Raw genomic sequence first — 14,157 nt, 5'->3', positions numbered from 1 at the left:
TGGTTACGCTAAGTACGTGTATTAATATACTATCATTAGAAACAATTTTTGGCCCAGCTAGGAACATTACAACAGTGACAAATCTGTGTGTGTGTTCTGCTGTCCTATTAAAATGTTATCTGCTCCAGCAGACTTGAAACATGCTTTACGAGAGGAAATAATGTTTATTTCGTCTTTATCTGTCAGTCATAGCAAGAATGACTTACATACATTCAATATCAGATAACCTATTTCGTGTAGACATATTGCACGGTATACCCTTTCTAACTACCTGAACCTACTGCCTCCGTCGTCATTTTCTGCAGTTTAAAACTCGTGACATCTTAAAGCTTTGTTCTAGCAATAAATCATGCCAGACAATTGCATTTTGAACAAGAATTATGTGTTTTTGCTGTTTGCTCATTATTTGCTTCCATAAGGTCCCCTGTGTGTATTCGGGAAAATTCTATTACCTATTAATTTTAAACACCCAGCCAATCTAGAAAGTAATGATTCATACTGCAGAGGTTGGGATTTTAGCTGTCGGTTGAAACCACCATAGAGTTATGAATTTCACTTTCACAGTGTTTGGCTCAGTATATAGCACAATAGCACTGAAATTGAAGGAATCATATAAAATTTTATAAGAGACGTGACACTTTCCTCACCAGTACTCCAGAAACAGCTGGAAAGAGTTGTTAAATGTTGCTTATTATTTTATTTATATATTTAACTTAAAGGGACACACAAGTCACCATTGGCACTGTAGATTAATATATTATTTATGGCGCTAGAAGTCTATGTGTGTAGTCCCTCCATTTGTTGTCAACATGTTTTCAAGTGGTTTGAAACAAATTGGGGGTTTATTGACACCTAATGCCTCCCTCTCTGTCTCCAGTACCATAATGAAAATTTCACTTCCTTATTAACCATACAAACAATTATGACTAAAAAGGATAGAAACAGCTTGACTACGCAGTTTGCTCATGCTGTCTTACTACTTGTACAGTTAGTGAAGAGGTTAAATTCTTAATTGTGATGTCAGAAGGAAAGTGATAGTACTTAGGGTGCCAAACCTTTTAGCAGACCTTTTCTCCTTAGATTACAAATACCACAACTATTACAATTAGTATCAGTGGTTGTTGTGCTTAGAGTTTCCATTTAAGCTCAACTCAACTGCTGTGCTCCTGTCAAAACTGTTTGATTTTCAGTAAATACAGTTTTCTTTGACGATTAAAGGATGTGCTGCAGTCATATAGTTATCAAAGGGAGTGTTTTGATTAATGTGATTAATAGCAGTCACAGGTTCTTAAATTGCCACTACAACGTGTTTATTTGTAATGCCTATATGTCTGAGGATAGTTACCTTATATACAGTTTGACAATTTGTCATGTAACTATTTTAGCACCAATCTCTGTCAAATAGTTACCTTTTGGAAAATGGGTTAGTTTGTCATAATGACATACTTCCCAAGTATCCCTGTTTTGGGCCCAAAGTCCTCTCTCTCTCTTTTCTAACAGCTTTATATATTTTGATGTGTCTGACTCTAAAACAGAGCTCCACATATGTGTACACATGTGTACATACAAGTGTCTTCAAACTGCAATAAAATGTGTTTAGAAATTGTTCTGTATAAACAAGATGCATTGTTAATCCTCTAAATTACATTTTAGTTGCTATTAAGTTGTTATTAGTATGTCATCTAAAATTTCTCAGAACATTCCTGCCCATGGCCACGCCCCCATTCATACTCCTACAGTGAAAGTGTCCATTTTGTCTATTTGAAATGTTGAGGTATGCAGTGGTCACATTTTAGAATCTGACAGAATTTTCTGGTCTGCCTCGAAAAACAGTCTAGTACATGCCAGCCTCAAATTCTGCCTCATTTAAATAGGCATTTAACTACTGTGTCAGAGCTTGACTGTTGTTGGATGCCTGGAATAGCTATTAGTGGGCTATTGCTAGGATTACATGTGAATAAACGTAATATGCATTCTAGACATATAATTATGTTTAAGTTAGAAACAGTAATACCTCTATGTGCCTTATTTAGGGGCAAACAAAGCAGGGTTACAATTTTGTCACATACAATGTGTGGCATAAATAAATAAATGAAATGGACACAAAAGTTTCTTGTGCATACTTTTAATAAATCTCATTGCATTGCCCCTTCCCAAAATCCTACCGGAATGTCAAAACATATTATTTTTGTTGGTATGAAGCCAATACATAGTAAGCACAGTTGGACCCAATATCTGTACTGTACATTGCATTGTAGACATTTTTGTCAGTATGGTAATCCAGTCCCCTATATGTTCCCCTTTAGTATCATATCCTTTTTCTGCTATAAAACATGCCTTAACATTTTCTGTAGAATGTGTGAGAAGGGAGAGGTAGTGACATTAACAGCCATTCTGCAAAGACAAAGCCTTGAAGACAAATGTGTTTATTTGCAAAGGTAAAACAGAGCAATTGGTCAAATGGGAAGGTAAGCAGGGATTTCTGGCTACATTTATTTAATTGGTTTGCAATACAAATCAAAACCCATCCCATGTATACATGTCGGGAGCAGAAAGGTTAACAAAATTGTTTGCTCCTAATTTTTACAACCAGGGTGGTTTTAATGCATTTGCCAGTTTGCCACCATAATGTGTCTCTTGAGTGTGCCAGCTGTAAATGTACGTATAATTGGTCAATTGGTTGAACAAGTGATGTCAGAAATTGTGGCAGCTTTCTCTAAAAGGCTCCCTTAGGTCCATAAATCTGCCACTGCTGAAATATTGTTGGATCAACGTATTAATAGTCCCTAAGTTTTTTTTTGTTTTTTTTCTATATCGTAATATCATTTCATGTTTTATAGCCGTTATTTTTAGTATATAATGATTAGTATTTCGTACAAAAAAAACAAATTTCCCATTGCAAATAAAATATTTATATTTCTTGATGCATTTTAAACATATGTCTTAGGAAATTTGGCCCACACGTGCTCCTTTTGCTAATCTTCAAGTCAGTACTTTCCTGCAACAGGAACCACTGCCTCCTTCCCTTGGCTGTTATTAAATGCAAAGAAAAATAACTTACACCAATCACCCGGACCTGTTTGGACTGTGTGGGAAATATCCCTCTGTGCCAAATCTGCCAGTCTACATGATACAGCAATCAGTCTTGTTGATGAATGCCCTAATACTGGAGCCAATTTTTAACACAGTAGCTGAATCATGGCCCATGGAATAAATGTTTTAGAGTGAAAAATATCCTGAAAAATATGTTGGAAAGTCCTCAGAATAAACTGTTTTTCGAATCCAACAAAATAAGAATAATCAGCAATCTAATAATGTGCAGTAAGCTGATATTAAAGTTTGTTTTATTCATATTAACGTTGTATCAAAATGAAAGAGAGAGAGACCGAGAACATTCAAACAAAAAAAATATCATTACACAAAAAGATAGCAGATTTAAGAACATCTAAAGATCAACACACCTAAACAGTGTAAATTATATTAATAAAGAAGATAAAAACAATGTATACATTGGGGGATATTTATGAAAATATTTTGTTCTAAAAAGTGGTGCAAAAACGGTAATAGGGGAGGAGTCACCAATGGAATGTGCCTCCCATGGTGATTGCCCCACGATGGCTTCAGATCACACTTTAGACCAGAATTCTTTGATAAATCTTCTCCTTCCCCCATTGTAATAGCAGAATAGAATAAGAGAAAGCCAAACATATTGAATGACTCCACCATTTTGTTATATCAGAAAACAACCCATTTTGTAAATGTCTACTATAAGGAGCAAAATATACTCTCTTGCAACAGTTAAAGGGACACTACAAACACCCAGAGCACCTTGTTAACGTGCTTTATGTGTGAAGATTATACCTTCTTTATACCTTCTTTTATCACAAAAAGAAGATTTCAATAAGAATTGACACATTTATAAATTAACCTTGTTACACCCCCACTGGCTGTCAATCAGACAACTGATCCTTTTCCTTCTGGCTGTTAGCTCAGTGGAGTTAAACTCAAGAGACAACAATTGCTCAGAGCTCCTGCCTTACTAAGACTTCTCAATGAGCTGCATTGGAAAGTTTGTAATTGTACAGTCACATAAATTCTGGGCTGGGTTAGAATGGGAGAGCTTGCAAAGGCTTCAGCTGTTTTTAGACATACCCCTAGTTAAATAAAAAAAAAAAATGCAAAATTAAATGCATGCATATTTTCATTGGAGGAATGCCTACTAAATAACAATATTTTATTGTTTTCTGTTCGGGCAGTGAAGTGTCCCTTTTGAGAGAATTGTGGAGATATTCAAAGATAACAAAACCCTGAGTATACCAGATGATACAACATGTTTCCTCTAGCATTTAAAAAAAAAAAAAAAACAATTATAACCTAAGAAATGTAAGTGCATGTGGCACTCACATTGATCTCATATCCGATAAGTATGTTAAATCAATTAATTAAGGCACCATTACAAACCTTAAAGCCAATTGAAAGCTGCTGGGTTTCAAAAGAGATAACTCATCAGAAACGGAAGCCAAATTAACCAAGCACCAAAAGCATAATTTACAGGAGTATCCAACAAAGTGTGAGCTTGTCAGCAATTTAAGGTGAATTTAAAATTTTAGGGCCAATTTGGAAAGATTGCTGAATTATAATTTTTTTTTTTCCAGAACTGGGTAATTTGGCCTAATAGTTTCCAATAGCTCTTCAGTTAATAACTCTCAGGGTTATTAACTTATAGGTAAACCTTTAGTGTTAGGAATACAACAGTGTATTCCTAACATGAAAGGGTTCCTCTGTCCCCACTCACTCAGAGCCCCCGCTTCCCCAGTGGCAAGTAAAGGGGTAAAAAAAAACTCTTAAAACTCTTACCTGATTCCAGTGCCAAAGTCATTCGGTGTTGGATCACACTCCTCCTTTGCCGATGTCAACTGATGAGGGGGACCTAATGTGCATGCACGGTGAACATTAGGCCTTCCCCATAGGAAAGCATTGACTGAATGATTTCCTATGAAGTTTTAGAAGACACTGGACATCCTCATGCAAAGTGTCCAGCTTTGTTTCACAGAATAAAACCTCTGTGAAAGGCCAGGAAGTGCCTCGATAGGCTATCTTAACTCTGCCATATAACTTTGCAGTCTATCTGAAACTGCAATGTTTGCAGCTACAGGGTAAGTCCCAATGAGATGAAATGGTCTGGGTGCCTATAGTGTCCCTATAAGTTAAAATTGTCAAGAGTTGAAAATGAATTCAAAGTGAATTTTAAATTTAAGGCTTAAATATATTGGAAAAACATCCCTAAGTCAGCTCTGCTTATAGTTTGGCTGTTTTGGGCTCAAATTCACTTTAAGTTCACTTCGTTTTCTTGGCAATTCTAACTTTAGTGAATAAACCTGCCTGTGAGTAAAGTTAGAATTTTAGCATTTTTTTTGTCAGATAATAAAACTGAATAAAATTGTTCTATGTAATAAAAATTAAATATGCAAAACTTAAAAGCAAGGTTAAGATATGCAAATGTTATGCAAGATAAATAAACTCTTTGCAGTTATTTTGATTTAAAAAAAAACAAGAAATTGTGTGGCATATTGAATGTTAAATACAGATCTTTCCAGGAATGTACTACACACAATTTATATTATCATGTTTTCCTGAAATATTTTGCCACATTGTTTGTCCTTCTGCAGCTGAGATTTACAATATTCTGTGTAAGCTGCCCTTGCAGAATTGGTGACCTTTAAAAGCCAGTTTCAGTGCAATTGTGTTTTCCTTTCAAATCATACAGTGCAGTATCCAGTTGCAGACTTTTAAGATGGAATGATTGCAGGCTTTGTGTGGTTCCTGAGATATTAAATTACATTTTGTTTGAGACAGAAAATACAAAAATACTTCTAACTTTCTCCTTCAGACCGATGCATTGTAACACAGATGTACTCTAGCTAAGAAGGAGCTATCAGTGCTATACCTTTGGGATCAATTTGATATACTTAATTGCTCTTTAAATCACGGTTCCACTTTAACACTTCTATTAGTGAAAGCTTGAAAGGGTAAAATTACGGGGTTTATCTTTTACCCTTGGTGTACTGTTACCGTTCTATCTTTGCTTTACTTATTTTTTTCATTTCAAAGTAGAGTAGAATTTGCAGAGAAATGCATATGTTCAATATATGTTGATCTTATTTTAGGGCTTTAACCTAAAGAATAGTGAATAGTGTACTCACAAACAAAGAATCTGTTGAAGGCTAAGCTGCATAAAACATATGTAAATAGTTGTAAAATTTAAGGCCACATATATAATACAGAAAATGTAGCGGTATATTTTTAGAGGTTTTTCTTTAATATACTTGTTTATTGATCTATACGTCTGTGATTACTGAATTATAGATCATCAGATGTGGTTTGTAAGTCAAATGGTAAATGCTTGTTTTCGAGATTTGCTATGCTTTTTTTTATTTTATTTTTATTAATTAATTAAATTAATTGAGGAAATACCAACTTCTTTCTGGTTCTCGTGAAAAATGTCTACGAATGGTCAATCCTATCTGGAAAAAAATAGTTCCTTTGATTTGGAGACTGAGGAGTTCTTGCATTTGCCGTCAATAGATTAATCAATTTTGACCACTGTCGAGCAAACAGCAGTGTTGACGGCTGTGGTTTTGTTATTTATACAGCAGAGGAAATTGATTAGTTCTGTAGCATTAGAGAAAGCTCAAAACTAAATAAAGACAGTACCTGTCTCGCACAACAACATTCCCCTTTTTTATTTTCAAATTTTCCAAGTTACATTTTTTTATCTTAAGTATGGCGCTTGAGGGAATTGTCAATATATGATGTTGTGAATAGGTATCGTTTGAAGAATTTGGATTAAATGTACTCTTTTTCTCTGCACCGTTTCAGAAAAACTTCTGCAAGTGATATTAATATAAAATATATAAAATAATGTTAGCAGGACTGTAAACTCGAGGTGATTCAAGTGAGTTGGATAAAAAAGACACAAGATGAAAAAATCTAAAGAATAAACACAGCATAACCTGTAAAAGAGTGTCAATTAGAAATGGAGAATATCAGTTAACTGTAGAGTAGAGTGTATGTATTGAGCTACACACATTTACTGCAGTTTCACTCGTACTCTGTCACAAACTCAGGACATATAATGACTGATGTTACAAAGGGATACTCTAAACACTGTTTCAAGCTATGTTTCTTGCAAAGATTAAGGTTTTCCCTTTACAGTGTTGTCCTGCACAATTATGCTTATAACTGTAACGATCTGTAAAAATTAAAACTAGAGGTGCACACTATAGAAATCTCCATCTCCTGAATAATCCACAGGTTTCTTGCATTCCTTTTTTTTAACTTGAGGAGTCGGAGCTCCTGCTATATATCCTGTTCTATACAACTATCAGTAAGATTGTTGGTGTAGCTGCTCACAGCTGCAGATGGACTGTGCTAAGATACATACATACTAAATAACATCCTGATTAGAACTGGTTAATGGAATATGCTCAGCTCCCAATGATAATAATGGGATAGATAAATAGGTAGATAAATATAGGAATGGCTGGAAAAGTCTCCTTTAGTATCCATCTTTAATAATAATGCTGATCAATTAATGTTTTGCTGCCTCAGTTTTGATATTGATCACAAATGTAGAAATAGCAGAAACAAACAACATATATGTAGTGTTATTAGGGGTTTAGGATTTTATTGACTTCTTGGTGAGCAAACAAGTTACAATGCAGGGTTCAAAAAACTGTTGAGCATTTTTTCTTTTTGTTTCTATTTTGTAACAAAGTTAAATTTCACCTGAAGTTATCATAACTCATGTTATAATGAATACATACAAAGACATTACACATATAAACATTAATTCCCTTAAAACGGTAATGCCTCCTTTTAGGTGTGTTCCGCAAAACAAAGAAAAGGAAAAAGTATCATCTAATAAAGTACCTAAACTAGTGGTTAACAAAACAAACAAACATGGCTACCCCGATACTTGGCCTTGAACAGAACTTTCATTCTGAGCACTGTGTTCTTCATCAAAGATTTTATATAAGTACATATTGTCTCTGATATCAATGTTTAATAGATATCAGTATCTAATATGGAATCATTATACAACTAAAACTGAGTACCATGTATGCAAGTTCAATTAGAATATGTTCTTAATACAAACTGAAATATTCATGATATTGTAATATGTATTCATAAATATGTCTGAAAATCCTGTTCTGTAAGAGTTGTTAATATTCTATTTTCCTCTCTTTTTTTGTAGCTCCATCTCCAATCAGCATTGTGAAAAAGGGAAAGGTTACAAAAAATAGTATTTCACTTTCCTGGCAGGAACCAGATCGACCGAATGGTATCATCCTTGAATATGAAATCAAATACTTTGAAAAGGTCTGACCCCTTTATAAAATACAATTATATCGTTATTATAAACTCTGACTAATTCTGGTTAGGGAACTGTAAACTAAACAGAGAGATTGATTGTTAATTGATTGTTTCTACAATAAATTACTAGGGTAGCTTCAAATGTGTGTTTTCCATTAGTGTGGCTCGTCAACTGAGAAAAATACATTAAAAGTCCAAATCAAAGTTATTGGAAGAATTTGCTCGGCGAAGTTAAGGTCACTGGCGCAACACTATACCATATTATATATTTTACACAAATAATATTGTATAATTAACATTGATAATTATAAAGAGTCTGGGGTGAAATGTAATAATACTGACTATTGTTTTTAATGTAAGCAACAATTCAAGATAAGTGGACAGATTGGGAAATAACTTTACATGTAACTTTGTAAGATGTTATATATTTTGGCTGTGTAGCAAAGATCTGTCTGAAAATAAATGAAAGCTCAGAGGAAATAGAAGCATGCTTGAAATATGTAGGCCTGTTCTTGTGTATGTGATTGTGTTTTCGTAACATATATGAAAGTCATGGAACTGTAAATGTATTTTTATGTGAGAGGAAAAATAAGGAATTGGCTGGAAAACTGGCAATATCAGTAAGTGCATGGCAAGACATCATGTATTTTAAAAAGGTTAAATAACTGTACAGTTTACAAAGTGAGTTTGTTTAAAGGGATCTTGCACAAGTAATGAATTTTGTTACAGTTTATTAACTTGGTATAATATATTTATCTTTGTAGATTGTGGGTACGGTTGATTGACTGTTCACAAACTGATTCAAAAATCCTTTATCTAAAACTAAACATTTTCCAAATTTAGCAATTTCTCCCATCAAATCAAATTTAAATCTGTAACGGTTTTTTAACTTTCCACTTCCTTTTTTTGGCAAGTCGAACCCTAACTTTCTGTTACAGTGGCAGTTTTGAAAACTTGGGTATTTCCTGCTTTTGAATTCTTTTAGCTAGGATAGTATAAGTTAGACGTAACAAGAACCTGTGTACTAAGTGCTTATGTAGCATAGTATGTAAAAAATGGATAGGAGCCAGAAGCACTACTGACTCTGAGTCAGGGCTTTGTAAAGGGTTTGATAGCCACTGGCAATTTTAAATTAAATATTCACAGAGGTACACTTTCACTGGATTATGTTACATGGTGTATATAGGATCTGCTTACTGTGCCCCAGCCAATGTCTTTTAATATGCTGACACGGGACTCATAGTCGACTGCTGATTTCTAGATCAAGCAGTGTAGTGCAAACCTCGAGGTATCCTAAAATTCTGTTGGTTCCTCTACATTGCTAGAACAGCCACATCGGCTTTAATGGGAAATTAATATAGAAGACACTTAGAGGGATAACATTTGACTTATCTGTATGGGATCTATGGACATACACTGCACTGAACAGTTTGAACAGTTTGCACCTATTGAGTTAGCTTTAGGTTTTATTATTGACAGAAGGAATAGGCAAAAAATTAACAAAATATAAAAGTTTTGAACGCAATTGTTTGCATCTGCCAAAACAGTCAAATGGTACATGTATAGCTCCACTTAGCCATTGAATACACTTCTCATAATTTAACCGGCCAAGCCTGAGTGTAGACAGCTGCTGTGCAGATGTTTAATGTGGAGACTTTTATCATCCAGACATGGAAAGTGGGGCATCTTTTATTGATGTCTGATTGATGGTTCATTGAATAATAAAGGATACTGTTATAGATATAGATAGTTGAAGCTATAGATGTTTCTAACAGGGTAGGTGCTACACACGACTAGTCCTTTTAGGGCATTATTTAATCTCTGTTTTTTTCATTTGGAGAGTACGTCTGTAAAATGTATTTTTAATTAAAAAAAACAATTTACATAAATGCTTTGTAATAGGTAGATAATAAGCTCTGAATTGATTATCTAATATATATATTTAGTGCCGGGCGCCTACCTTTTACAAAGTATGTTATTTCATTTCCAGCAAGGCATGGTCATTTTATTAAAAAATACTAGTTTACAAAAGACTTTTTTTTTATAGAGGGGATGCAATATATGTGCTAAGAAGGCAGATACCATTAGATAGTGTAAATATTATATATTGATGGTAGCTAGTCTGATTCACCAAACTGAAAACATACCGATGTACTGAATATTGACTGGGGAGTGCAGACTCAGTATTGTATTATGGGTCTAAATGCAGAAGATTATAGTTGTATGATAGACAAGAACACAAAAGTAATCAAGTTGTCTAACAATAGCAGTAGATTTTAATGCACAGCACGTAGCATTTGTAAATGCATAAAAGCTACCGTTCCAAGTGCAGTCTACTGCTATGAAGGTAGAATATCATCATGATTTGATAAAAAATGGTATGATCTTATTTTACACTGATTTTGTTCAATATAAATAGAATTAGATTTGATTTAAATAATTAGTGTAATCATATTCAAATTGACAAGCAATATTTGTGTTTATTTTACTGAATTAATCATTCTTAAAACCACTCAATCAGGTGTGATTGCAAATACCAAAATTCCTTTATAAATATGTTGTTATATTTCTAAATAAATGAATAAAAAGAGAAAACATATTTCAGTTATATTGCTGATTTAATAGTACAATTTAATTTATTCAAAATAAATAAATATAAAATGTATATATCTAATACCAGAAACTCAATACAGTTCTCTATTAAGATAAAAATAAATTAAAAGAAAAATAAATTAATACATCGAATAATTATTTGTTCCCTGATATTTCATTTTTGAAGAGCATTTGTAATATAGAGCACATTTTTAAAGTATTGAAAGATTGCAAAATGCCATGCTTTCCCATCTTTCCTCTCATCCTAGGTTCTAGAGTCTAGACAGCAATGTTATCATCAGTCTCCAATTTAATGTCATCTTTCTGCATTCACCCTGCTCATCCCACCTCCCACAACCATACTGGTCTCCTTATGCCACCCATCCTAAGCCATTAAATTTATACACATTGTTACCCACCTCATACCTCTTCTTCCTAGTCAATTAATGGCCCTCCTACCTACTTTACGCCCATAGTCTGCTTCATATATTTTGTGTTCTTTACCATCTGCCTTTTGCTCTTCCCTCGTTCTTATACATTATATGACCTTTTCTATCCTATCTCCTGCCTGGTACCCATTTGCTGCATGTTTTAATGTTTTGCCCACTACCACCTAAATTGTGCTCCTTATCCCCACCTTATTCATATTTGCTATCTTTTATATCAGGCCCATTCTTTCCAGCCATTTCATTCTCCTCTACCAATCGCATTGTCCTTATTCTTAATGATACGGTGGTATATTAGTCAGGGTAGACATATGATTTGTTTACCACATTCTTGCTACTGTTTACCAGACAGACGATAATACCTCAAATGCCTTTCGCTACGTTTGTCACATTTTTTTTTTTTTATTAATTCTTTATTTTTATTGTGCAAAAGCTTGACAGACATGCATATTTTGCCACGGCAACAAGTACAGGCTTTTCACATGGCATTATACTGTGGCATACAGAGGAACTGCACATTTTTATGTAACTAACAGATTAATACCGGTTGTGTCAGATAATGGCATGGCTTTAAGCTTGATGAACAGTAGTGTAGGCTGACATTAACTCTGTCATATGAGAAGTAATGGTATAACATGCTAAACTCTGATTAACGTTTGCGTGTGGGAGCCACTGGGTACTTATTTTCATACTATGTGGAGGTAACATATTTTCATACAGGAGTAATTGCTAAGCATGGTGTTAGCTGGTTATGAGCAGTAGGTGACATGCTAATTTAGTTGACTGGCGTGTACGCATATTGTAGTTAAAATGAAAATGAAATAATAATTAAAGCACAGTGTCCACTGCCACTAGATGCAGTCCTGAGCTGGTTGCATTAACGGTGTGGCTGCTACAAGCTAAAAGTTAAACAAGAATAAAAATACTACCAGCAACATAAACCTGGGGTAGCATCTCCATCAGGGAGCATATAGAGAAAGAATGAGCCATTGGGGATTATTGCCTGTCCCCATGCAGCAAGTGGGGGTAAGCTTAACATAGATGACTCTGCCTGGGACTGCTTAACCGATGCCTGCTGATGGCAGGTTGTTACCCCCAGGGAGCGTAAATTCACCACTATGCAAGTGAGGTCCGCGCTGGTCCCAAGCGCCCTTGTGCTCTTGTTCTGCGCTGTCTGACATGCCATCCAGCCTTGTAACCGGGTCTTGTCCTCTGGGCCCCCTCAGTGCTCTGGGTTTGCGTTGCCATGTGTGCTTTCTCCAACTGAGTGGTTTGCGGGTTGGTGATTTGCTCCCACCTGAGCGAAGTGCAGAAAGGCTGCGGCGAGGTTGTGATGTGGGTGGTCGGTGTTGGCATGCAGCTTGGCGTCGGGAGTGTCCGCCGGTGGGCTCGTCGGCAAGATGGGCGCGACTCCTTGTGGGTGCTGGGTCGGTAAGTTGCCGTTTTGGCCTCCTTCCCCTTCGTAGCAGGTAGATCAGGGTGGGTGGCTTTGTGCTCCATACGCTGCCAGAATTCCTGGCATATTCGATCAAATCGAGCCTCGAAGTGCTCTCTCCAGATCTGGGCCGTGGGGCATGCATGAGGCTGTAGTAGTTGTTGCTCGGCGGCCATTTTGGGCCCAAACTGCGGCCTCCACTTCGGCAGACCATCCTTTTGTGGTGAGTTTATGGAATTCCCCAGTGGGGACCGGGATGACCCCCACCGGTCCAGAGGGGGGGGGGGGCGGGATACCAGAAGAGCTGCTGCTTGCAGCGGTCCCTAGGGCGGGAGATCGGCCGCCTCTCCCAACCATTAGGCCGCGTTCCTTGCTAGGCCGCATTTATGGAGCGTGGTGCTTCTCGGCTGAGGTTCACAAAACAGGTTTCCACAAGCCCCCACGCGATCCAGCAATGAGTTATCTGTGAGCAGGACTGCTAAATTCAAGATTTTGGCCAGTAAAAGCCAATATTGAGCTTGTTTGTGTCAGAGCTCACTGTATACAAGTCTTGCTAGCTCGGCTGTCAGGCCCCGCCCCCACGTTTTTCACATTTAATAGTATGGCATGTATTTTTCAAAAAGTATTAAAGTATTCTATGAGATTAACTTTTGAACATTTCAAGACTAGTGATTCCTGTTTGAATTCAGAAAACAATGTAATCTGTGTGTACGAGAGAGAGAGAAAAAAAAGAAAGAAAGAACAAACATAGCCAAAAAAAACAAAAAAAAAAAACAATGCGTGTACCGGAATACTCGTATTTTTTTTTTTTTTTTGCTTTGTAATTCACTATTTTTTTGGTTACCCCCTTTATGAGTGTTTCCTTTTCATTATAGACTTTTTGAAAGAACAAACATAAATAAATTATTTATTAATCAGAATCTTTCTACTTTTTCTTTTTACTAATTTAGGACCAAGAAACTAGCTACACAATTATCAAGTCGAAAGAGACAGACATTACCGCAGAGGGACTGAAGCCAGCATCGTCCTATATATTCCAAATCCGAGCACGCACTGCCGCAGGGTATGGAGCATTCAGCCGCAGATTTGAGTTTGAAACAAGCCCAGTGTGTAAGTCATTTTAATTACTGTCAGCTCATGTCCATGTAACTGTTAGCTGAAAGAGTCAGCAGATCAATACTATAAGAGGGGACTGTCATTCTTGAACTTGCTCCATATTTCCTCTCTCAGGTCTTATGCATTAAGTTAAGAGACATCATTTGTGCCACTCAGTTAGAGAGGTTAACACACTGACCCTTGCTATCTTAT

General features: G+C 35.9%; 1 protein-coding gene across 1 annotated transcript in view; it reads left to right on the top strand.

Annotated features, from left to right (window-relative positions):
- Nucleotides 1-14,157, top strand: part of EPHA5 (EPH receptor A5) — a 260,679-nt gene that overhangs the window by 205,261 nt on the left and 41,261 nt on the right. The window contains exons 6-7 of the mRNA XM_063458735.1: nt 8,258-8,382; nt 13,800-13,959. Coding sequence (XP_063314805.1) covers nt 8,258-8,382; nt 13,800-13,959 — 285 coding nt within the window. The remainder of the gene's footprint in view (nt 1-8,257; nt 8,383-13,799; nt 13,960-14,157) is intronic.

This window comes from Pelobates fuscus, chromosome 6 (genome assembly GCF_036172605.1).
Source record: "Pelobates fuscus isolate aPelFus1 chromosome 6, aPelFus1.pri, whole genome shotgun sequence".
Taxonomy (NCBI): domain Eukaryota; kingdom Metazoa; phylum Chordata; class Amphibia; order Anura; family Pelobatidae; genus Pelobates; species Pelobates fuscus.
This window is presented reverse-complemented; position numbering and strand designations above follow the sequence as displayed.